The sequence below is a fragment of the Drosophila hydei genome, unplaced genomic scaffold (assembly GCF_003285905.1).
Source record: "Drosophila hydei strain 15085-1641.00,03,60 unplaced genomic scaffold, DhydRS2 tig00000149-arrow-pilon, whole genome shotgun sequence".
Taxonomy (NCBI): domain Eukaryota; kingdom Metazoa; phylum Arthropoda; class Insecta; order Diptera; family Drosophilidae; genus Drosophila; species Drosophila hydei.
In genome coordinates this window covers 698,802-726,272 of record NW_022045678.1, presented here as the reverse complement: position 1 = coordinate 726,272, position 27,471 = coordinate 698,802, and the positions used below count along the sequence as shown (strand labels likewise).

The 27,471-nt window shown below is 37.9% G+C and overlaps 2 protein-coding genes across 3 annotated transcripts in view; one reads left to right on the top strand and one right to left on the bottom strand.

Moving 5' to 3' along the window:
- LOC111602370 (discoidin domain-containing receptor 2) overlaps nt 1–27,471 on the top strand; it is a 153,245-nt gene that overhangs the window by 121,425 nt on the left and 4,349 nt on the right. The window lies entirely within an intron of this gene.
- On the bottom strand, nt 5,476–6,185 carry LOC111602376. The gene has a single exon (XM_023319392.2). It carries the CDS (start codon nt 6,171–6,173, stop codon nt 5,598–5,600), a length of 576 nt encoding a protein of 191 aa, XP_023175160.1. The 5' UTR covers nt 6,174–6,185; the 3' UTR covers nt 5,476–5,597.

The window sequence follows — 27,471 nt, the reverse complement described above, 5'->3', positions numbered from 1 at the left end:
ATTCGTATCATTTATATTATTATCGCTAATTGAAGACAAGGCCGTAGGTAATACCCAATGGCTTCTCAATATTGCACTTCACAGCCTCCCATCTCGCCTCGGACAGTTCACAATTGAAATCAAATCGGGACTGTAATGAACCAATGATAACTTGGCTAGCAAAAAAGGGCTATCAACGCAGCCAACATTGTATTCATGTTTATTAACACTCGAATGCATTTCTTCGTTTCTGTCTCAGTTGCTTTCCGAGAAGCTTCAAGCTGGGATAAAGTTTTGAATTTATTTCATTATTTGTGATTTTTTTTTATATTTTGTTTTCAAAAGAAAATTCTGCACGACTAAACTGATTCATTTGGGTCGAGAACGGGCAGGCTCAACTTATTTAAGTACGCAGCGAGCGGGTTAACTTGAAGAGTTATCAAAAGATTCTAAGTAAAATATTGCTGATTTCTTGGAAGAGTTTTCAATTAACTTTACTTCACCCAGTCTTTAGCTAACGTTGTCTAAAGAGATCCGAAACTCTGTTGGCACACCTCGTTTTGTTACATCATAATTATCAGCATACATGAGCCGAGATTTTAGGAGCTTATTTAATTAATTGAAATGCCTTTCTGCCAGACTTTGCCTACGACTAAGACTCTCAAGCACTTTGCTCATCCATTCGCCCCGGCCTCCGAGCATGGCCTCCATTAGTGAAACAGCGAGGCATAATTGTGCCAACATTTGGCATCATTATTTTTGCGCATTATCTTTGATCTTAATAGTTCGCTTTGACAACGTTTTTACTTTTTGGGGCTAGCCCGCAAAGCATTTAATGTGATTAATTAATTTAAAGTCCCCAGGGACAAGTTACAAAGACATCATCTGCTTGCGCAGTGTTTGCTTAAAAAAGATTCCCAATTCCTCTAATTGCCTTCAATCAAACAAGAACCTTTCATAAAACGCGTTGACAGTGACACTTGAGAAATGGACAGCAACAGCAACAACATAAAATGATAAGAAAAATAAATAAAAGTAAAACAAAAGAAACTAACGATATTTTGATGCTACCCACCGCAAGTTGCTTTTGAAAAATGAATGTGAAATTAAGGGCCGACCCTTTGATAAGTGCCAGCCAGGTGAGCAGTGGGTCGTCAGTTTTGGTGGACATGCCGCACAGGTACAGGCCGGACAAAAGGTCCGCCTGTACGCAGCCATTCATCAACACTCCACGGCGCCATTTTAACTTAATAAACAATAATCAGGCTGTAATTATATGATGGTAATGGCATAATGAGAGCCCAGACAATACGTCAACGTCCTTGTTTGGCTTGATAATTGAAAATGTTTGTAATTTTCGCCTGGCTTTCCTTTTTGCTCCTGTCTTGCTTTCCCTCAAACTTTGCACTTTTATCTGTTGCAAAACTTTTGTTGGCCTTTTTTCTCCATTTGCCTTCATTTTTTTTGCTGCGTTCCTTTTTGTTTTGTTGCTTTCGTTATTGTTGTTGCTTGCTGCTGCCACAAAAGTTTTGCGACAGTTTAGGGATTAGCAGTCCCGAAGTAGGCAACACCAAAAAAATAATATAAAAATAAAATAAAAAAATGAGAGAAGAAAAGTTTCAGGTCATGTACAAATTTAAGTGCTAAAAAATTTTCTGGATTATGTGGTAGTTGATGAAGTTGTTGTGCGGGGAATTAAATGTCAAATGTCTGAGCTTAGTTCGCATTGTTGCTAGAGTAATTCACTAATAGATTTCTCTCTACCAAATATTGGTATTTGATGATGATCTACTTCCACTTAATCTCCCACTTCCATGCGTGGTGGCCCAGGCAAACAAAAACTTTTGATTATTACTGGCAGCCCACGCGCATAAAACTTAAGACAAACACAGCTGACGTTGGTAGTAGAGCGAGGGAGGGAGTGGGAGAGGTTGGCTTGGAGGCTCTGCGGCCTATCAAGATAAATATTAGGCACATTTTACGCCCGCTTATTATTTTTGGCCCAGGCAAAGTTGAACTTTCAGCGCAAGCGTGTACCGAAACTAACTAAGAAAGCAAGTGGCAACAAAATGCTGGCAAATGAGAAAGGTAACACACGAAGTAATCTCTATCGGTGCCAAACAGGGTATAGGAGCCAGTATATACTCTTTAGCTGCCACTGTTGGCTTACTTATTGCTAAAACTGAACTTGAGTCAATCAAGAGCATTCAAATTTGCTTGCCTTTGACCAATCTATAAAAGTTTGAAGCTCGACTAGCTAACGCAACTTTCCCGCTTGTAAAACTAACAGATTTAGCTATCAAGTTATAACAACCCTGCTGAGAGCTAGATACTGGGTATTTGGCTGGAAATTGAAGTCCCAGTGCAGCTGATGTAAAAATAATTTTCGGTACAAGCCAGACATAAGCCCGAAGCTGTTGCTTTGCCAACGACTTCGTAGTTTACTTCAAGTGCGGCGCGGGCCAATGGAGATATTATAGAGATATTATTTTGTGGCCACCAGGAGGTAGAGGAACTTTTCACTAAGATGTTCGCTTGTACTTGTTTGCGCTTGGGCTGGCCGCTTGCGCAATTTAACTAAAAGCTCAATCAATCATCTCACATAGACACGGCGCCTCCATGGCAATGCTTAATTTCTGCTTTAGTTCCACTCTGTCTCGCGCGCAGCTGGCGCTGCCTTTGTCAATGTTGTCATAGAGTTTCGCTTGGACCAAGGACCGTTGCGCCTGAACAAGTTTTAAGCCGCTTTTCAAGGCGCTTTTTGAAGTTTATCTGCTCGGTTGGCAAGTTTGGCCAGGCAACCATAAAAGCCCTCCTGGCATTACCTGGCCAAAATATGTGTGCTTCTGTGTGTTTGTGTGTGTGTCTTGCATGCATTTAGGCAACCGCCAGCAAACATATTTGTTTAGTTGCAAAAGGGTTGATTATTAGGCCCCAATGCTCCTCGACTCAAAATTGCTGCGGCTAATGCGCCCAAAGGCGGCTTAGCGATTAAGTCTGCAACGTAATGAGGCCTTAAAGTAATTGCTTGGAAATGAGCCCAGCTTTTGATGTACACGTTGCGCAATTAAAAAGGGAAAAAGCCTTTAAGTAGACTATGCAAAAGAGTAATAAAAGTATGAGCAACTGAGAGTCCCCTACAAAGGTACAGATAGCAAATATATATTAGTAAATGGATGCCTAAAAAACGCATTCCCCAAGTAGCCTTGGTGACTTTGATAGAAACGCCAACACCTGTCCGTTGCATATCTTGTGGCTCAACAAATATGCCCAACTTAACTGTGGCAAGGCTAGAGTTGATAGCACAAAAAACTATCCTTCATAAACTTACAGCTCGCGGCTGCTGCAGAGTCGCAGACGACGACAATGATGATGATGAGCGACACTGCAAAAAGAAACAAAAAAATATATGTAACAAAAAAATGTGGAGAATGCAGGCAACAACAACAATAAGCATAAGAATATAATTATGTCTGCTTTCTCGCAATTATTTCAATTATAAACACAAGCTGTTGCATTTGGCAGTGTGCCACATCAACAAAAAAACAACAACAAACAATGAAACATTGCCGTCGGGTAACGGGTTGCTTTTCGCATAAAAATCCCTTTGCACACTTTGCAGCATGCAGCATGGAGCATGGAGCATGGAGCATGCAGCATACAGCAAGGGAGACGCTTGCATAAAATGAGCACATTAGCCTAAAAGCAGGCAGCATAAACTATGCCCAACTCCAGCCCAGTGCTGGGAGCAGTAGGTGTTGCACTGAGCAAAGAAATAAATAAAAACAGGACTGAAGTTCAGTTAGTGCGGATAGAAGAAGTCCGAATACCCTAGCAGATAACTAAGAAATGTTTAAGAAATGTTTATGCTAAGTCTGAAAAGTAAATGCTGAACAGATTTCAATAGCAGATATATTCGCTTGAATAGATAAGAGATTACTTAGAACAGTTATTCTATTAATACCTCAGGGATACCGGAAGATACTTAAAGAGGCGAGATTCCCACCCAAACAGCTGCCCACCGACCCATCTTCTAGTTCCCCTATTGAAGCTAGCTGAAGACTCAGACGCCACCATCTTCATGACCTACCCAACCGAATCTTGACGTGAGATATATCAAATGTCCCCTTAAACCTTCCCTGCAATAACAGCCAATAACTTCTTGCAATCTATTTTGATTTGTTATCGCTAGTTGATTTTAGCCCATGAGCATAAAAAAATAAATAATTAGAGATAAAACTATAATCAAAATGTAGTAAATATTTTACGATTTTTATTTAAAATTCAAATTTTTTCGACTTTGATATTTGCATAATTTTGAGCTAAAACATGTATCTATTCAGAGTTTCTATGAGTTTAATATTTTATTTATATATATAATATATTATTATATTATATATTATTATATTATTGTTAATTAAATTAGACCTCAGGCTAACTAATGAAAAATATGAATAAATACTTCCAGATATAATTTATTTAATGTGTAAAAATTATTGCTTAAGCAAGTTTCAAAATTCATGGTAAATTTTATCTTAGGAGATTTTTAAACATCTAGCAAACTTGTTATACCCTTTACGCCCGTCTCTAATGGGTAGTCGACATAAAAACAAAGACGCTCCACTGCATGCAGCTGTTTTTATGTAGAAGGCAGCACTGCTGCAGCTTGTTGCATATGCATGCCTAGGCGTAATGCGTGAAGTCTGGACAGCGCAACAGCAACAACAACGACAACAACAACAACATAATTGCTATATAAACTGAACGAGCTTGCCTGACATCTGACTGTGTGTGTGTGTGTCTGTCTCTTTCTGTTGTGTTTATATTATTTTTGGCATGCGCCGGGAATTGTTTTTGGCTCACGTAACTAACGACGAAAGCAAAAAGCAACTCGGGCTCATAATAAAACTTTTACTATGACAGTAAAATTTTAATAAAATCACTGCAAAACTACAAAGCACTTGTGCCACAAAACGTACCACACCAGACTAGACCAGGCATGTTGTCTGCATGCCCGAGACCTGCGAGCAGAGTGTATTACTGTTGCTGCTGCTGTTGGTTCAAGAGCGTCGTGTGCAGAGTGCATCGCACGCAATTGAAGACTTAAAAAAATGCACTTTGTTTGTTTATTACGGCAATTTGTAACACACTTGAAATGTTTAGCAAGTTGAATAGAAATAGCATTAGATGACACTATCGAAAGTAACTACTTAGTATTGCAGAGATTGTCTGACTAAAAGATACCCAGCACACTGTAGCAGCCATTCCTCTTCTTCTTCACAATTTGTAACACACTTGAAATATTTAAAAAATTAAATAGAAATGTGCAATAGAAATATATAGAGAGCAGCATTAAATGACACTATTGTTAAAAAATTAATAACAATTTTGTTTTTATAATAAATTGTCTACTATTATATTTTAAAAATATATTTTTTATAAAAACACAATTTGATAAGTTACTTATGTTTTTTATTAAAAATATATTAACCCTTATCTTGCAGTTGTATTATTTTTAAGCAATATTTTAAGTATTCTCTTATTTTGAACACACATATTTCTGTTTGATCTTATCAACACCTTATGTTCGTTAGCATATGATTAACCAAACTAATTAATCAGTTGATTTGATTGTTGAAGAGTGGCAGAAACGGTGTAACGTTTCGAACGAGCACCTCGTACTTGCTGAGCTGTCTTAGAGGAAAGTTCTCGTAGCGGATGAAGCACATTTTCTTTGCCAAATACAGAGTGCCAATGAAAATACCATTGTCAACTTTAGCACGGCAGACGTAAACGCGTTCGTTCAGATCACTTGTGCCCACAGATACAGCATTATTCTCCCTGAATCCATCGTAACTGCGCACCCAACTGTAGCTGAGCGTCGAATTGCTTATCAACAGTTGATAGGCGGCGGCCTGATTAGCGATTACATCGGTGTTGTAGGTAGCGTATCCAGTCTCGGCTCTAACACGTGCTGGCAGCACTGAGCTGGCGTAAATGATGCGTCCCACATAGCTGTTGTATCCATCCGAATCGATGCCTCCGAGCACAGCATTATCGGGAAAATTAGCCGTCTTATCGGAATTCACCCAGTTATCCGTCAGGTCGTATACTCCACAACGAATAGTGCCCAGTAGTTGGGCAAAAATTAGCGCACAAGCAATAAGTTTCGTAGACGAATACATTGCACACATCAGACTGTTCAATTAGAAATCAAAGACTGACGATTATGCATGGACTCGTTCTATATATATATGCGTTCGATTATTATTTTAGGGAATCACTGGCGCTGATAAGCACAACTGCTATAAATCTCAAGGAACGAAGGGGTTAACCATTAGCGTTTCGTAACGATAAGATATGCCAAAATTAGTGTCTGATTACATAATACTATTAAATGTCACTTGATAAGTTAATTACTAATTTCTACAGAAGTTTAATATTGATAACTATTGACGAATGATTTTATGATAAGTAGGAGTACTACAAGCAGAGTTCTGACTCCAGAAATGTTGATTGTATTTATATTATTTCTCAATTTTTTATGGTCACTTTAAGTGGATATAAATGTATTTAATCCTATGTATATGCCACTTAGAAAAGAAATATATTTAGAATAATTTAAAAGCTAGAAATTAATTCCAGTCAACAGGCGACTTAAGTGTTTATTATATTGAAACAATTAAGCATCATAAGGCAAATATTCTATACAAATATCTGCCTGCAATAACATGTATATAAATATATATTTATATTTATATATATTTCTTCATATTTATATATATAAATATATTTTTTATATATATATATATTAATACCACTCAATAATATTTAAAGCCCTTTGACATCCCCTTTACAATTCGATGCGTACTGTCAGTACAGTTGACACATCTTTCGCATAAATCAATGGCTCGACGCCCACCTCAAAAGTACATATAAATCAAATCACAGCCATAAACCTAATGCAACCAAAAACAAAAGCCGCCCAAATGATAAAGCTACTGTAACACAAAAAAGAAGAAGAAAAAACAAAAATAAAATTGCCCGAAAAAAGACGCGAAACGATTGAATTAATTTGCATTATTAAATCGTTCGCATAAATCGCACAGCAGCAGTAACAAATACAATAATGGAATAACAAAAAAAAACACAATACGATAATTAAAACATCCCCAAGGAGCTTGGAACTAATTGCCGCAGCCCTTTGGCAGTTGGCGGCGAGTGTTATAAATAAATAAATGAAAACCAAACCGAACAGAAGCGAGCCGTACCAAAGTCAACGCCATGCATAAATTATAAGCAAGTGTGGCACTGGCGCCTTAATTTATGCTTTAAAATTTCATATTAATAACGCACAGCATGAAAATTGGCTCGAAGAACAGAGAAAGCGAGAGAAAGGCGGAGGAAAGCAGCCAACACAGAGGGCAATCGAGAACGCGAGAAATTTGTTGCAAACGCACTAATTCAATAATTTATGCACATTTTTAACACATGAACGCATTTGGGCAACTGCAAGGCTTCCCGAATCCTTTTTCTGACAATTTTAATTAAAATTAAGTAAATGGCAATGCAAAACGGATTCAATTTATATATTCAATATATATATATATACATATATATATATATATATATATAAATATATATATACCCTGTAGTTAAATCATTTTTGTGGTTTTAATTGCCAGACTGAAAATAAAAAACTAAAAAATATATTTATATTAATGAGTTCGGATTAAATGATGATATTGAGAAAATATGGAAAAATATGATATGCTTATGAAAGTAATTTAAACTAATATATAAAATAATAGACATAAAAAAATTAATAACAAAAACAAATCCATCAGAATCTTATTCAAATTCAATTAAATTGAAATTTCATTTAATAAATACATAGTAGACGCTTGCATACGCTCTGTTGCTGCTTAGTTACAGGGTATATACGTGCATATAAATAATATTCAATCCAGGGCAATGAAGGCATATTGAGTGAGGTACTTTTGGCTTGGCGTGCGTTTCAAATTGAGCGGATTAAGTTTAATTACAATTTTTCGCTTATGGTGGGTGGGACAGCACACACACGCACACACAGGCACACGCACATGACACACGCAGAAGGGAAGTACATGCAGTAGCTCCTTTGTGCAATGCATTTGTAAGGGTTGTTCCTTTTGTCTGGCGCATAAATGAAAAGTAAACCTTTATGCAACACTCAGCGGGATGCAATGCAATGCAGACCGAAACCAAAAGCAGAACCGCATTTAAAGCTAACCCCCCGAAGCAACCCCCACAAATACAGACGGACAATATCTGTGGAAAATTCGTTACGCACACGTGTTCAACGTTGGCTTGGTCGTCGTCCCACAACAGCTCCTGTTGCGCTCAGTGCTTATAATTGGATTTAGTTGTCGTTAAGTTTGGACTGCTTATTGTTTTGCGCCCGCTCGTGCATATGTTGGTTGTCATTATTGGCACCCAACAACCAAGGCGACGATGCCGGCAATCTTCTCCAGCATCGCGTGCTTCTGTTGGCTGTGGACATAGAAATTAATGCATTTGCCTTTTGGGGTTGCCAGTTTTAGAGGCATTTAGCCATTGAAATTACAAAGGCCATAAAGAAAACTGATTACTTGACAGACGACTTAGACGTCGCATCGTTGGCAACGTGTCAAGAGGGTGCACTGAGTCAGGAGATGGACACGGTTAATTAAATGCAATGTTGAATTCTAATGTGCGGCTCAAGCTCATAATGAATATTATTGTGTAGGCTGTACCAAGCCTGATTTATAGCCGAAAATAGAACACGAAATAGAGAAGTTGTCAAACGCTCAACTTGAGACTATTAGAACTCATAAATAAATAATTTTAATTGATTGAAGCATTTTCTTATTGAAAAATTAAGTCGTGAAGTAGGAAATATAAATATTTAAATATTTTAAAATATATGTAAATTATTTAATAGATGTATTTACATTTATTAATTTATTTTTTAATATATATAAATTTTGTTTTAATATATACAAATTAATATTTATATATATTAAAATTTTTCAAATATATAAACATTTTTTTAGATATATACAAATTTATTTAAGAAATATTTAAACTTATTAATTTATATATATCTATTTATTTTTCAACACTTATAAATTTATTTTTAATATATAAAAAATTATATATACATTTATTTTTAATTGCTATTATTGTTATTATTATTTATTATTTTTGAACTGCCTATCATTAATTGGCTTAACTAATTTTCATGTTGTAAATTCTTTATCCACATTTATTTTTTTTATTAAACATTTATCAATTAATACTTTTTATTGATTCACTTAATTAAACTAAATCTAAATATATCTATTGGATTTAATTGCAACTTTAGTATATTGCTTATCTGATTTAAGCTACATAATTTGATTGGCTATTAAAGCCTTTTTCTTAGTCCTTAGTCTACCTTCGGAACCTGAAACGCAACGAATTATTTACAGAGTAATTACGTCTAATGCTTTTCCCTATGCCAATGTCTGGCGTCTGTGTTAGTTCTGCTGGCTCTGTTGCTGGCCACATGGTCCTCTAATTACTTTCGAAAATTGTGATCAATCACACGATACACATATAAATATATATACAGAGTATGTATTTATTTATACATATATATCTCTATATGCAGCACGTTGCCGTCGACGGCTTCAACCCCACTGCCCCTGCATAATGACCAAGCCAGTGTAGCAAACACCTCAGAGTCAAAGCCAGAAGCCACTGGCATGGCTAAAAGCATTTCTGCCTTAATCGTTTCATGTCGCGCGACAAGTTAAACCCTCCCCCGACCCCTGCTCCATGCTTCATGTTCAATGGTGGAGCTACAGAGCTGGTGGTGGCAACCATTACAACTACGAGCCGTGGTCAGCTGTGCGTCAGATTTGTGTAGATTAGCTGAACAGTTGGGTCTGGTTGTGCCTGGCAGGCGCTCTTAGTAATAATTGCAAATCAATGACAGGGAAATTCAATTCAAAGGCCGCCAGGCGACACCACAGCAACAACAATAGAGGCAACATGAAGGCAGCTTGAAATTTCAATTCGATCGATTTGCAATTGACAAAAAGCGTGCCGGACCAAATGTTGCCCGGCGTACAAGTTAACACATAACATTTAATATAGGGTATTTCATAAGTTTATAATCAACCCTCGCTATCGCGTGTTTCGTAAGTTAAGAAACAGCCCTCGCAATTGCGACACTGCATACTTTGTATCAGCGCGCTATAACTGCAATGGTCAGCGGTGGTAACCAGATACTTTTGTTTACTGCAAGAGTTTCCGTTATTGCCTAAGATTGCTGAGTCGGCTTGCCGACCATGACATTGTGGTGTGATGCGAGTTTTGGCTTAGCTTAAGTGAAATATTCTATGTAGCTAAAAATCAGTTTTGTATTGGAGTTTGAAGAATAAACCCGCACTACTCCGGCACACCGCCGTAATCAAATTGTTATATTTCTGATCATTGCTGAGCCACAAGGCCAGTTAATAGAAAAGGGGGTGAAGTCAAACCCTCCAACATAATCATCATAAGAAGATTATAATTACCCGATCAACGCTGGACCTGCCACCGACGCCTAGCTCATCGCTGGACCAGCAACTTATTGATTAAGACTATAAATACCCGATCAACGCTGGACCTGCCACCGACGCCTAGTTCATCGCTGGACCAGCAACATATTAATTGGCGCCCAACGTAAAAAAAAAAAAAAAAAAAAAAAAAAAAAAAAAAAAAAAAAAAAAAAAAAAAAAAAAATTTTTTTTTGGAATTTAAATCATGTAAGTGGATACTCCAGCCAACATTTTTTTTCAAACACAAAATTTCTTAAATTTACTTTATAAAAAATTTGTTAGTACTAGTGAGTATTTCGTATTGCAACAGATTAGATTATAATAATCAGAACCAAGTTTCTGAAATACGTGAGAGTGGCTGCTCTGAGAATTTAGGCTGATAAAAATACTTAGTGTTACTTTCTATGTGTCTAATTCGACCCATCTTTTGACGGCCCGTTTAATTTTTCGCGGCCACTGGCCTGCGCATGCCACGGTTCAGCCAATATAGAAGCCCTCGCGAGCAATCTAGCGACTCAGATTCCGACTGTGACACTCGTATCAGAGTTCCGTCTACAAGACTTATACCGGCAGTTCCTCCACCATCAGATAGAATGGATCCAGATCAGCTTAGGGAAGTAGTAAGAACGGCCATCAGCAATGCCTTAGCCGAACAGGCCGCTGCAAACCAGCAGAGGGAGCAAGCATTGACTCAAAGAATTAATGAGTTAGCTAAACAAATAGCAGCAACAAGCTTTGCCACCCCACAAGTAGTAGCATATTCTGCTATAGAAATTAGAAACGATATTCACTGTGACGAGCCGCTAGATGCCGTCAAGTGCTTACCTGAGTTCGCAGGAGCACAGGAATCTTATGTATCTTGGAGGCAGGCAGCATTAGCCGCTTACGAGATCTTCAGACCACATAATGGCAGTTCTCGTCATTATCAGGCTGTCATCATTATAAGAAGCAAGATTAGGGGCCCCGCAGACGCGGTGCTGGCCTCATTTGGTACTGTACTGAATTTTGATGCGATAATAAATCGCCTAGATTTCACATACAGTGACAAGAGACCAATTCATGTCACTGAACAGGAATTAGGTACCTTGAGGCAAGGTGGCCTGTCCCTGCTTCAATATTACGATGAGGTGGAGAAGAAACTCGCTCTTCTCACTAACAAAGTTAACATGTCATATGAGCCGGCTTTAGCAAAGGGCCTATGTGAAAAATTCCGCGACGATGCGTTGCGTGTGTTCATATCGGGTCTCAAGCGCAGTCTTACAGACGTGCTCTTTGCAGCAAAGCCCAGAGATTTGCCTTCAGCACTAGCTCTCGCACAAGAAGTCGAGTCAAACCATGAAAGGTACGCATTCGCGGCTAACTTCGCAAAAAGTCTAGAAGACAAAGAGCGCAAGCCGCATGCAAAAGCACAGGGTCACCAACAGGAGAGGCATTCGCAACAAGCCGAAACACAAGCTAGCGGTACAAAGAATCCGCACTTTAGCAAGCAAAGCAGGGCCCCAGTGCAGTCTGACCAACGAAGCAGCAGGCAGCACAATAATAATGGCGCACCGGTGCCCATGGAGGTCGATCCTTCCTTCTCGAGGGTCTTGCAGCCCACTCAGGCCCCTGCTTACGCGAATAGGAAGCACCCCGCATCTGACCGCACAAGCGGTCAGAGGAATCAGCAGAGGCTGAATCACGTCACACAAGACGTGGGACAGGGGGCAGAGGCGTATGCTGATGCCGCCTCTAGCGCAGCGGCACAAATCAATGACGATAGTTATGACTCTGAAGCCCTCAATTTTTTAGGAGCAAATCCCTGCTACCCGTCATCAGACGAAGAGTAGCAGGGACTGACATGCGATTCCTCATAGACACGGGCGCGGCCAAGAATTTCATTCGGCCACACGAGGGGTTGAAAGGCGTCCGCTCGGTAGAGTCCCCCTTTAAAATTCATTCCATTCACGGCGAGACACAAATCACACACAAATGCTTTGTTTCAATGTTTGGGTTAAAGGCAACCTTTTTTATTCTGCCGGACTTATCAACTTTTGATGGGATTGTAGGCCTTGACCTGCTAAAGCAGGCAGCTGCTTCGCTTTGTCTAGCTTCAGGACAACTTAAGTGGGGTACGGAGGTCGAACAAATCACCTTCCACACGTGCAAAAATGTAAATTTCACGAATGTAGACTGTGCAGAGGCATCCCCTTTAGCTAGAAGTTCTTTTTTGAAAATGCTAAAAGCTAGACAAAAGGCCTTTGCGGACCCAGACGAGGCGTTGCCGTATAACACATCAGTCGTGGCTACCATTAGGACCACAGATGAGCAACCGATCTATGCCAAGCTTTACCCATATCCAATGGGAGCAGCTGATTTCGTTAACAAAGAAATCAAAGATCTGCTAAAAAATGATATAATTCAAAAGTCCGTCTCTCCCTACAATAACCCAATATGGGTAGTAGACAAGAAGGGTACTGATGAAGCAGGCAATAGGAAAATGAGGTTGGTAATGGACTTTCGTAAACTTAACGAAAGAACCGTGCCTGACAAATACCCTATACCAAATATATCAATGATATTGGGGAATTTGGGAAGAGCCAAATTCTTTTCAACATTAGACCTCAAGTCTGGATATCACCAGATCATACTCGCTGAACGCGACCGTGAAAAAACCGCTTTCTCTGTGAACGGGGGGAAATACGAGTTCAAAAGACTCCCCTTTGGATTAAAGAATGCAGCAAGCATCTTCCAAAGAACCATCGACGACATACTGCGAGAGCAGATTGGCAAATTCTGCTATGTTTATGTCGATGACGTAATCATCTTTTCAGAAGATGAGGAATCCCACATTAAACACGTGGATTGGGTCCTAAAAAGCTTATTTGAAGCAAACATGAGGGTCTCCGTCGAAAAATCACGTTTTTTTAAGAAAAGCGTGAACTTTCTTGGTTTCATAGTCACCAGCACTGGCGCCACGACGGATCCCGAAAAGGTTAGGGCAATACAAGAGTATCCAGAACCAAAAACGCTGTTCGAGGTTAGATCATTTCTAGGCCTCGCAAGTTATTACAGATGTTTCATTAGGGACTTCGCCGCAATAGCAAGACCCATCTCGAATATCCTGAAGGGTGAAAATGGAACAGTCAGTAAGCATAGGTCCAGAAATATAAAGGTTCAATTCTCTGAAGTGCAGCAGAGGGCATTTCAGAAGTTGCGCGATATTTTGTCATCCGAGAATGTAATGCTTAGGTACCCCGATTTTAAGAAGCCATTCGATCTAACGACCGATGCTTCGGCTCACGGCATAGGTGCAGTTTTGTCACAAGAGGGTCGTCCTATAACAATGATTTCAAGAACATTGAAGGACAGCGAGGTTAACTATGCAACAAATGAGAGAGAGTTATTGGCCATCGTATGGTCACTTGCCAAGTTAAGGCACTATTTGTATGGGGTGAAAGACATTAATGTCTTCACTGACCACCAACCCTTGACCTTCGCAGTTTCGGAATCCAATCCAAATGCGAAGATCAAAAGGTGGAAAGCGCGCATTGACGAGTCTAATGCACGTATCTTCTATAAACCTGGCAAGGACAATCTGGTTGCGGATGCCTTGTCAAGACAACAGCTCAACGCTGTAAATGAACAAGAGATTGAGTCCTGCGCAGCAACGATCCACAGTGAGGTATCACTTACCAACACCATCGAGACAACAGATAAGCCCTTGAACTGTTTTCAAAACCAAATAGTTATAGAAGAGGCGCGTTTCCCCTTAAAACGAAGTTTTATTCTTTTTGGAAACAAGAAACGCCACTTGGTCAACTATACTTGCGTCGAATCGCTGCTAGACGAGCTCGAAGATGTAGTTTCACCCAAATGCGTGAATGCTCTCCACTGTAATTTACACACGCTTGCAATGATACAAGATACATTGGTTCGAAGATACCCGGCCACAAAGTTCTGGCACTGCAAAAATCGCGTAGTGGACGTATTGGCAGTTGGAGAAAGAAGGGAAATTCTCACGGCCGAACATAATAGGGCCCATAGGGCTGCACAAGAGAATATTAAGCAGGTACTCTCAGAGTACTACTTTCCAAAGATGGCAAAAATAGCCAATGAGATAGTACTAAATTGCAAAACATGTGCTAGGGCTAAATACGATAGACACCCCAAAAAACAAGAGATTGGGGAAACTCCGATACCCTCACATGTAGGAGAGATGTTACACATAGACATTTTCTCCACTGACAGGAAATACTTTCTCACTTGCATCGACAAGTTCTCTAAGTTTGCTATTGTCCAACCGGTCCCTTCAAGAACCATCGTGGATCTGAAGCCAGCGTTAATGCAGCTGATGAATTTTTATCCAAAAGCCAGATCCATCTACTGTGACAATGAACCGTCATTGAACTCAGAGACCATCGTGACTATGCTCGCAAACAACTATGGGGTCAGCATTTCAAATGCACCACCATTGCATAGCATCTCGAATGGACAGGTTGAGCGCTTTCACAGCACTCTCTTGGAGCTAGCCAGATGCCTAAAGATCGATAAGGGCATAAGTGACACGGTAGAAGTCATTTTACTGGCTACAACTGAGTACAATAAGTCGATCCATTCGGTCATCGACCAGAGACCAGTTGATGTGGTTCAGGCTCAACCAGATGAGCCACAAGAGAAAATACAAGAAAAGATCAGAAACGCTCAGATGACGCTTAGAGCTAGGGAGAACGCAAATCGGCAGAATAGGGTCTTTGACGTTGGTGACAAAGTTTTGGTCAAGTCCAACCGACGACTCGGAAACAAACTCACACCTTTATGTGATGAGAAGGCCGTGGATGCAGACCTGGGGACCGAGGTCCTCATTAGAGGGAGGGTGGTCCACAAGGACAACCTAAGATGACTCTTGTTTTTTTTTATTTTTAAGCCACTAGGCAAACTTGTATAAGTTAGATATAGTTTTTCAATTTACTTTTAGCCACTTGGCATAGTTTTTATTAAACATTTTTGGTGGTGGGCAAACCTTTTAAAAAAAAAAAGGTTGCTAAAAAGAAAGGAAACAACCTTATTTCACAGGTTGGGATCCATAGTACTCCTTTTCTTATCAGTGGCTTCGGCACATGTCACCGACTACTCGCGTGCCAAGTACATTCCCATCATCGACGGCGAAATCTTGATATGGGAAGAATACGCCTACGTTAGGCACTCGGCAAACCTCTCAGAATACGTGCGAATTGTGGAAGAAACGGTCAAATTAATTGACATGTTCCCGCTATCCCACATGAAAAAACTTCTGAGTGTGGACACGGTACATCTACAAGACCTATTGGAGGCGTTAGGCACGCATCATAGAGTCGCCAGAAGTTTAGATTTCCTAGGGTCCATACTGAAGGTTGTGGCGGGTACACCTGATGCCAGGGATTTAGAGCAGACTAGATTTACTGAAAGGCAGCTAGTAAATGCCAACAATAGACAGATAGAAATAAACACTAGAGTTCAAGACCAGCTTAACCAGTTGACATTCACTGTCAATAAGATTCTCAAGATAGCCAAAAACTCACAAGTTGACACTAGCCATTTATTCGAGACACTATTGTCTAGAAATAGAATGCTGGTAATGGAGTTGCAAAATTTAATGCTTGCTATTACTCTTGCAAAGGCTAACATTGTTAGCCCAAACATTTTGGACCACTCAGATTTGAAATCAATTTGGCTAGAGGAACCCACCAACACTCCCATAGGAGATCTTATGTCCGTTGCGTCCGTAAAAGTCCTTCAATCCATTAACACTATACATTTTATAATTAAATTCCCAAAGATTAAACAAGCTTGCAGAAAAATTACGATTTATCCTGTCATTCACAAGAATTTCATATTGCGATTGCCTGACAACGTCATAGCCGAATGCGATGGAAAAACCCACACACTGCAGAGTTGCACCGCTTCACCTGGAGCCACCTTTTGTCGTCTGGCATTAGAGAGTTCATGTGCCAAAGAGCTCCATGCAGGTGGCACGGCACACTGTGAAATCCAGCCGAGCAACCTGGAAATAATCACCCACGTAGATGATGGAATCATCATTCTTAACGACGGGTCCGCAAGGATCCAGGTGGATAACGGCACTGAAATCCAAGTACACGGCACGCATCTCATTACGTTCGGGGACCGAGTCGCGATCAACGGGACTCTGTTTTACAACCACAACAACGTACGCAATAGAGTCCCGGGCATTGCCAACTCTCCCTTGCTGAACATCACTGCCAGCCAAGATGTCCTCAGCCTCCCTTATCTTCATCGTTTAAATGAACGTAATTTGGAGGAGATACAGCAATTCAAGAAAGACGCCGGAACTGATCAAGCTTATCGTGTGGCATTCATCATTGGAGCTATATGCTGTGCTTTAATCTGCATTGGCTTCACCCTTTGGCGGTTCATCGACGCAAGGAAGTCTGCGAAGCAATTACGAGAAGTCGTCGCCGGAATTGGGTCGGCCGAGGGCGGCCTTACACTTGAAGGGGGAGTAGTTAACACATAACATTTAATATAGGGTATTTCATAAGTTTATAATCAACCCTCGCTATCGCGTGTTTCGTAAGTTAAGAAACAGCCCTCGCAATTGCGACACTGCATACTTTGTATCAGCGCGCTATAACTGCAATGGTCAGCGGTGGTAACCAGATACTTTTGTTTACTGCAAGAGTTTCCGTTATTGCCTAAGATTGCTGAGTCGGCTTGCCGACCATGACATTGTGGTGTGATGCGAGTTTTGGCTTAGCTTAAGTGAAATATTCTATGTAGCTAAAAATCAGTTTTGTATTGGAGTTTGAAGAATAAACCCGCACTACTCCGGCACACCGCCGTAATCAAATTGTTATATTTCTGATCATTGCTGAGCCACAAGGCCAGTTAATAGAAAAGGGGGTGAAGTCAAACCCTCCAACATAATCATCATAAGAAGATTATAATTACCCGATCAACGCTGGACCTGCCACCGACGCCTAGCTCATCGCTGGACCAGCAACTTATTGATTAAGACTATAAATACCCGATCAACGCTGGACCTGCCACCGACGCCTAGTTCATCGCTGGACCAGCAACATATTAATTTACACATAGGTAGCGAGAGCCAGCTCCACGGGATTTGCGTTTAAATGACCAACGCAATTATGGCCAAGCATAATTATAGCTGTGTGGGGGTGTGTATATATAGATACAAGTGTTTGTGTGTATTTATGTGTGTGTGTGTGTGGCATTGTGTATGACAGCGCCCGTGCTATTCTGCGTAATATTGGAAAATTTAATTGATTTAATCAAACAATGACAAAGATTAATGTGGTTTATTAACATAGACGTAATTGGTGAGGGGGCTTATAGTTTAGTTCAAGTTGTCTATGTTTCACTAATTAAATTTGTATGCAATTAAAGTAAAATAGAAAATTTAAGTATTAAATTGAAGCTTAATAACGATTAGCTGAGCTTTAAAAAATGAGTTCAAAATATGTTTTAAAAAAAATTATGTATAAAAAAATTAAATTTAGTTTGATAAAAAAAACTTTAAACTGGATAAAATATTCTTTTTTCATTTTAGATTTTTTAAAATATTTTTTTATTATACTATTATATTATATATATATATAAGTATTATTTTAAAAAATAAAATTAATACCTAAATGTATAAAAAAAATTTAAATAAATAGCTAGGGCAATCAAGAATATTTTTATACAATTTATTATTAATTCAAATACAATTTCCGCCCCTTTTTCAATAAATGTATTGCCCAGCCCAGTACTTATAGGACTGTTTATCTTGCATTTTTGTCGTATTTTGTATTTGCTTTGTGTAAGCGAGCTAATTGTTTTTAAATGCAAAACTATAAATATGCAAACTATCTACATATACAAACATACATGTGTATGTATGTGAGTGTCACTCAATGGCTGCATATTTACAAGCAATAATTTATTAAATGGTAATTGTTTATGGCATATTATGGTCATTATGGTACATGCCTTCATTTATTTTAATATGCCTTCAATCAACACACACGCACGGTAACATACACACACACGTCCACACACCGATACACGGCTAACAATTTCAATCAATTGTCATTTGCATAAAATCAACATTAAAACGGCGGCGTCCTCCAACCACAAACAACAAAAAAAAGAAACAAAAACACAGGAAAAAGAAATGTTCAACCCAGCGAAATTGTAATTAAAAATCAGCTTACAACAATGCCAAATAACAACGAAAATATCAAACCAAAAAAAATTGTCGAGCAACATGCAAAAATTGCTTCTGGCTCGCTGGAAAAGTGAAAGTCACTAAATTTGAAAAACGAAAATTGCTGCGCGCGCAGCGAGAACTGCAATAAATTTCAAGTCAAGATCCCAGAGAAAAAAAATTAAAAAAAAAATGCGCATAAATTAAACGTAAAATGTTGCCAAGTGCAACGCTGTTCAGAACTGGAGTTTACGATAGTTAGTTAGTTTTACAGCAGGTGGCAAAGGATTGCGGGCGGCTGGGGGCGCTGGCGGGCACTTAGCTTAGACGCAGTCACCCGCGAGCCTCAGGCATTGCAGTGAAAGTAAAGTAGTTAAAGTGAAAGCCCTCAAATGCAGACGATTTGCATAAATGCAAATTTATAGCGAATTGTGTGAGCGAGTCGCCGTTCAGAGTGCCGCCCAGCCAGGGGCCCATCACTCAAAATGACGTCCACGCACTAATGAAGCAACAAAATGGGCGTGGCAGCAGCATAGAAGGGAACAAAATCAAAATCAAAAAAAAAACAATGGGCGTTTCGCTTAAAAGCGTGGCACTGATTTGATAAAAAACGCCCCAGCTATAAAGGTAATGCGTATGCAAAGGCATAAAAAAGTTTATAAAAACTTAAGACTGAACTGAAATATATGCAAATATATTGCACACAAACCATTCCTGGCCGATGATATACTTGATTACTTTCACGCAGCCTAGAGTTGTTAATTATAAGACTGTAAAGGAAACTCCGTTTATATTGTTAAAACAGCTCTTTAAATTAGAATAGAGAATAGAAGAGATTTAGCTATCTATTAGGAATCGACATTCGATATTCTATGGCTTCAGAGTCCCATCTTCTATGCATAGCCATGCACTCGGCTAGCTGGTAATTATGTAACCTGGCAATCTATATTCAAATTCCGTTTGCCCTATATCCAATTTTACACTCACTCACTCACTCAACTCATTAGCCTTGCAAAGTCGAATCAAAAGTTGTTGACTTTCGATGGGAAACTTTGATTCCATTTATGGCAACGCCGCCCCATGCGACTGGCAACGAGTTGCATTCAAAGTCAATCAATACGTTTGGATATAGCAACTACTTCCGCCTGGCTGCACGTTATTTCCTGCTCCCATGTTGCCGCGCAGACAGCGTCTGCCCAAGTGTCCGCCAGTGCCATGACAACGTCAGCCGCATTTTCAGCTTCAGCAACAACTCCAACAACAACAACAATAACTTCATTGCATTTTATTTGCACGCATCGCGTTGTCAAGGGTTAAATGCATATATAGCGACCTCCCCGATTCTCCCTGATTTGACCTTTATTGGCAACGGCAACCATTTGCTTCCACCTGATCACATTTCACACGGTCGCAACGAAGTCACCCCATGCCACGTGCCCCTTCTCCCTGTGCAGCTCCCCCAACACCTTGTGCCTTTTTCCACGCTCGTAACAATTTTTGCATGCGTTGACATGTGAAATTGTTGCGCAAGTCTCCAGGCGATGCTTTTGCTGCTGTTTGTGCTTGTCTTGTATTTGCTATTGTTGCTGTTGCTATTGTTGTTGTTGTTATAGCTACCCTGTTTGGGGGCAATGTGTTGATATTTTAATTAATGGCCATATGTCAACTGCATGCAAATAGGTTAAAAGGCAGCCAATTTCCGGATAAATACAGCCAAACGTCCACTCGAAAAGCTGTTACCTTAAATTGCGGCTAACTAAGAAGTTAATCCGCTTATTTAATGCAAATTATCTATATGTATACTTATTTTTAAATAAATATATATGATAATATACTAAAAAGTGATATTGGAATTAATGAGAGTTGCATGTGCAGGCGACCTTTAAAAAAAATAATGCTAAGGCTTTTGGTATTTAAAATATTATTTAAAGGGGCGCTAGATATATTTGTGCTCATAAGAAGGCAGAGGGGCACAGAGAGAGAGAGAGACAGAAGATGTAGAGGGCGAGTCAGGTAGAGAAACAAGTAAGAGTGCTCTAGTCGAGACGGTTCGACTAGGAGATACCATGACCCTTGCGATGCTGTGATACTCCGATTATTCTACGATTCTGTTAAACACACATTGCAAGCAACACATGTACACACACATACACACATACACACATACACAGATACGCACGCAGCGCAGCTAACGCAGCGACTGCGCTTGGGCTGCAGACGGGCTTTCCTTATGATAACTGAATTGTTGGTTAACTCTTCTTTTAGATTGATTTTCTAAAAATTTTAAGAGCATAATTGTGGCTTCAAGATGCTTGTATTTACCAAAGCACAATTCTCTTTTATTTGAAATACGTTTCATATGAATTTAAGGAAATGGGAAAGGTGCTCCCTTAAAATTCAAAACATATAAAAGTTATGTATTCGTTACAGAAGCCTACACTGTAAATTTGAAGTCTGTAACATTTACGGTATTCAAGCTAATGAAACTAACTAATCGATATTTATCGATAAGAACTTGGGATGGATTATCGAAAAGAGATGAGCTAGTACTGCGTACACGCGTATATTTATAATTTCAGATGTCCCTCAGTCTCTGTCGGCTAGATCGACTCAGCTCATCGTCTATATATACTTTGCGGGGGCTGCCAAGCCTGCTTCTGCTTGTCACATAAATTTTCACAAAACAATTGAATTCAGTGAATTCAGAGTATAAAAACAGCGGCACTGTGATGTTGGAGGTCTCTGTGATATTTTCAATTTATAATTTTAAATTGTGGCTCTTTCTACCCTGCTCTATTCATATAAAAAACTTTATTGCTTTTCAGCTTAATTAAAATTAAATAAATATTTTGAAAAATGGATTTTCCTAGCCACATACATCTTACGAGCTTGTAGCTTAAAGCCATAAAGTAAACTAAATCAAAGTTAAGACTGTTAAAAAATCAATCATAAATGCAAAGGGCGACCCAATCGTACCCTTTGGCCATTGAGGCTAGGGCATAACTCTTCACCGTAATCATTAGCATACATTACTGCTTGACCCTCAAGTGCTGTCCAAATGGCCTATTATGTGCTTGTAGCTGGTTGCTCCATTGGCTTCCTAACTCATTTTTTTTTCGTTGTTGTGTTCCTTTTGGCTGTTGTCAATGGCAAAGGTCCCATACGAGCACGAGCGCGTATGTGTGTCTTTGGGTCTCTGCTCAGCAATAACTGAGTGTGTGTGTGTGTGTGACCAGAGCAAATGATAATAGTAGTTGGCTTGACGCAGACGACAAACACAATGCATGTGAAGCGGGCCCCTCGACCGATGCTGACCGAGTGATAAAAAAGAGCTCAGTTCAGCTCGTGTGCTGTATTGTAGTTGTTTCGCTGGTGTCCTTCATTCATGGGCTCATTCATTCAAGCGTTTCAATTGAGTGGAAAGCTAAGGCTGCGCGCTCCACACCAGTCCGAAGCCCAGTCCCGGCTCTTCATAAGCTTATAAGCTCGTTTGGCCCCGTACCATGTATTTCCTGCTCATAGTTTCATTTTGGTTTTCGTCTTTCTTCATTTTCTTCGCTTTTTTTTTCAATTTAACATCCGTTTTTGTGGCTACAGCATGTCTATTATGTTGATGATGTCCTTTGACAATATGTCCTAGCCTTCGCAACGACCAGTAATGGTTATGTCCAGAGTTTGGCGTTTGCCGCTCGTGCACTGGCATTGATATCAAGTATAGTCCAGAGCTGGCTTTGGTTTTGTTTTTCAAACTGATTGCAGTTGCTTTGTGGTTTTTACTGATGTATAATAAAAAAATAAACAAAAGATGAAAGACAAAACTGTGTCAATGCATCAGTTGAACAAGTTGCTTAAATTGTAGTCAGCCAACTTTTATTAGATACAGAAACAAGCACAATAGAACAATAGTTAAAGTTTTAGTTAACCTAAAAGATAATTAATAATTTACAATTTTTTTTAGCCAAGCGAGATTTTTACTTAAGCTTGCTAACAGAGCTACAATGAAAACGGTTTGAATCAAAAATTGAAATTAATTTCAAAATATTCAACTGACGTTTAACATTGTAAGCATTTGTTCCAATAGATTTAGATTAGATTGATCATTCGGTCCGTTTTCTCTCTTGCTTCTCTCGCTATCCCAATTCATCGCCTTGATCATGCTCAGCTGTCGATTGTAGCTTGACAACTCTGAGAGTTTTCTAAGTTCAGTTTACTATTTATATATGGTAGCAGACACAGGATAGCCAAAATCGTTATTAAATCATTCATTAAAATTATTAAAAACTACTTCAAAAATTATTCTCAAGAAGTTTAGCTGTCTTCAATGTATGAGAATTTGTGTTCAAGCGAAAAAATAATACATTTCAAATTAGCTTTCACTATACAAAAAACTTTATGTGAAAATCTTGGTAAAAGTCAAATGCTTTCAGCTTATTTTTCTAACTTTGAAACCTCAAATTTAAATTAAAAATCTTTAGCAATTAAATGCTCTAAACAGTCCTACGATCCAAATTTATAGTTAAGTCTATAATAATACACTGGCCCACATAAGAAGAGCTACTCTACATGGCTTTGCAATCGATTTCAGTGCGTAATCCAATATGGTTTGGCACATACTTTATGGGTGGTTGATTGGAAGCCTCTTCTTAACCCACTTGCGACGACACCCTTTGACCTCGACAAGCAGCTCATCAGGCCGGAGTTTAATTGTTTGTTTTCTTAGTTTATTGAACTGCGGCAGACGTACGTTCGACTGACAAGCGGTCAGCAGGCACTTTCGTTGATGCACTTAATGTCCATGGCGTGTTTTTAATGGCCATCATTTTGTCTGGGAGTTTAATTAACTTCGCTTTAAGCCCAGTGGCCAGCACATGGTACTTTTTCTAATTTATAACCAGCTGGCAAGACGCCGAGTCCGACACCAAAGCAAATCCCAAAGTCGTTTATTTGTCCTTGCTGCCAGCCATTTTATTTATTTTGTTCGCGTCGTATCGCGCCGCGTCTTGTGGCAAATACAGGCCAGGCTACACAGCTTATGGCTGGCATAGTGTGAGTGTGTGTGTGGGTTGTTTTGCTCCAGCTATGGGCAACTAAAAACCCATAACTATATGTTTTTCTGACACATTTTAAAAGTGCGCCGCAAGTCGCATGCAATTTATTGTTATTGCGTTTTCTACTCGTTTTTCTTTACTTTTTTCTCTCGCTGTTGCTCTTTTTCCCTTGCTCTCCCTCTCTCATCTCGTTTTTCTTTTGTATTTGTCGCAAATCCAAGGACATTTTGTTGTGCATTTGTGTTAACCTAATATGCTTGTAATTGCCAGCCAAAAAAATACAAATAAACCAAAAAATAGAACAATGTTCGGGTTTGTTGTTGTTTTTACTGCTACTGCTGCGGCTGCTACTGCTGGCGCACAGCTTGTTAGTGAAAGTTGCAAAAACAAGCACTCGAACTAGCAACTCTATTTTCCACTGTCGGCCATTTTGTTTTAAAAAATAAAAATACTATCCTATGTCAGAATGGGCAATAGCAATTTTCTTGTCAATATTGGCCATTTATTAAAATTGCTTAAATATTGTAAATCTTAAGAGCAAAATTACAAAAATTCATAAATAAAATAAACAAAAAAAATATTTTAAACAATAATAGAAAATAAAATGGCTAAAATAATACATAAACAAGAGCAAATATAATAATAAATTCACATTTAAAAAATGAATAAAATTTCTGTGACAATTGTAAGTAATTAAATTAGCCCTTTGATACTACTTTTAGCCTAATAACAAATGTAGTAAATATTTAAAAAGAAACAAGATTTTCAAAATTTTAGTAATAACCCATTTCGGTTCGCAGAAAATTGAATTTTAAATATGTATATAATTTTAATAAAATATATTTCAAATACATTTAATATGATCGGTCAAAGTTTAAGTGGAATTTTCAGAAATGGCCTCAGTTAAGCTATTTATGAATTTCAAATAACTTTCCAACGCTTAAATATTAAAACAATAAATATGTAAAAATATTTTTGATAACTAATAAAATATTTATTTATTTTATTTAATTTATTATTATTTTATTTGCTATTTAAAGCACTTTATTTAAGTAATTTATTAGTAGAAAATATTTCATTATAATTGAACATTTAAAATATAAAAAATGGCTGACATAATTTTTTATTTTATTTAGAATTTTGAATAAAATTGGAGTTTCAAACAATAATTTGATTTATTTAAAACTTTTAAAAATGTAATATATCTAAATCTATTGTTATTTTTGTTGAGTTTTTTTGAGTTTTCTTGAAACTTTAAGCAATTTACAAATACACAAAAAAACAATTGGGAAAATCTATATAAATTAATGTTTTTTCAATGCCATTTATATATTATATGCAAATTGTTTAAGATCACAAAAAATTTAAATTAAAATTTAGATAAGCTCAACAAATTCCTAACATGAAGAAAAACGATTTGCAGAGCATTTACTTGTCGTACTTGAGTCGAGTAAAAAGTTTGCGCTGTGTTTGTCTTGTTTTGTTTTGTTTTAGCTGCTCCTTCACCATTTGGTCGCTTTAATTTGTTGGTCAGCTTACAAATTTTTATGGCGCATTTTAATTGACGCTGATTCTGCGCCAGAGTCCGCACATGGCACATGGCAGCATTTTAGTTTACACAATATTTTTCTTAACCAAATTTATGGTCGAGCTGTGTGTGTGTGTGAAATTAATTGGGTTAATAGTGCGAGCTTATGTATTTCTTTGCAAAGCTAATGGCTACATTTTAATCATATTAAAGCCTGCACAAAAGATTTACCGCAATCCACTTTAAAATATAGATAGCTAATAGACACACTCGTCGCATCAATCGGCCAATTTTGAAGACAGCAAACAGATATTTCTGATATTAGACAGTCGGGTGGGTGGGGAGGCATCTTCTGTTTCAACCCTCGAGAAAACCTCGACACGTGTCAGTGTCGCTGTCAATAGATGTCAAGAGCATAGAAATGGAAATCCTAGTCCGTACGTAAACTGCCTAGACAAGCCTACTTAACTACTCACTCAACAAGCGACACTCGATCCATGTTGCAACTGCGTCATATGCCATGGGGACCCACCTCCTGCAGTGTTCTACCCACACACATCGCATGTCAGTTGAAAATTAAACCTTTCACTCAACTCAAATTCAATTGTTGTTGGTTTTTGCCAAAGCGCGTCTTCGCAATCGAAATCTATAACACACGAAATCAGAAACTGTCCGCCATAAAGTGGGGTTGCTTCCATTCGACCTTCTGCTCGTCAGCTAACGTGTGTGGTTTGAGATTTGGGCTAAACGCATTACACGACGAGCTTGACGCTGGCGCACTTGAGGCAGACATTTTATTTGTAATATGACAGCACTTCATATCCTTTTTCAATGATATTAAGAGGCAGGCGAACAACAGGAAATTATGCACGTCAGACCTGTCTGCTTATGTGTAATACCCGTACCAAGTTTTCGCCAAATGGCAGTGGGAGCGCAGAACTTCATTTTGCCCGCTGGTCCTTCGTCAGTTATTTGGTTAGCCCCTCCCCGCCTGCTCTCTCATGTTTGTCAGATTTTGCTGGGTCTTTGCATACTTGATTGCATTTCCGTAAATGAATTGTTAGTCTTGATGATGAAACAGATGTGTGATGGATGAGAGATAACGATATTGTTTATATTGATTAGGAGAACGTAATGACTAAAAGCAATCAGCAATCGGTCTCTTCTGCATATTTTATATGTTATTTATAATTAATATTATTATGCTTTTTTATCAATTGTATATTTTTAATATGCTCTACTTTAATTTAGCTTTTAAATTTGTTTATTTTTCAACTACATGTTTTTATGTATTTTTAAAATTAATTTTTTTTGCAAACATAACGTAATAAATTCTGTGTCAAAAAATATATATTTATATTATTATATATTTATATATTTATATTATATTTTCGATTCCATAGCTTTTAAGTATATTTTCCCTTAATTTTTTATATTTTTACAAAATTTTTTATATTTTATAAATGTTTATTTTCATACTTTATAAAAGTTTATTTCCTATCTTTTTATTTTATATTATTTTATATTTTATATTTGTTATATACATATTTTTTTATATTCTTGATATTTACTTATTTAAAGTATAGTCAATATTTTTTTTAGTTTTTTTTTTTATATTTTTATTTATATTTATATTTAAATTAAATTTATATTTTGCTTTTTATATTTATATTTTAATTATCTTTTACATTTTACTTATATTATATATTATTTATAATTTATTTATTTGTTACTTATCTCTTACAATTTTTATATATTTTATAATTGTTTTTATAAGTTTTAAAGTATGTTCGATATTCAAATATTTCCTAAAATATCTTTTCATATATGTATAGATTTTTATGTTCGCAGCATACTCCATAAAATATAATTACAAAATACTTCACGTTTTTATTACTTTCCATATATATACAAAATGAATCGGGTTTAACCGGAACTTTTGTCCATGTCTCTTTTTTTTTGTACTTTATTTTGTTCATTAAAAACTCCTCTATCAACATTTTTTCTGTAACTCTGACATTTTTCTGCAAATTATTGGTCGCATACTGCATAAGTTCTGCTTCTTTTTTGCATTTATTCGCATATTTTTAGATTGTGCTCCCA

Excerpts from the sequence above, each read along its gene's own strand:
- LOC111602376 (XM_023319392.2), bottom strand. The coding sequence starts at position 6,173 with ATGTGTGCAATGTATTCGTCTACGAAACTTATTGCTTGTGCGCTAATT.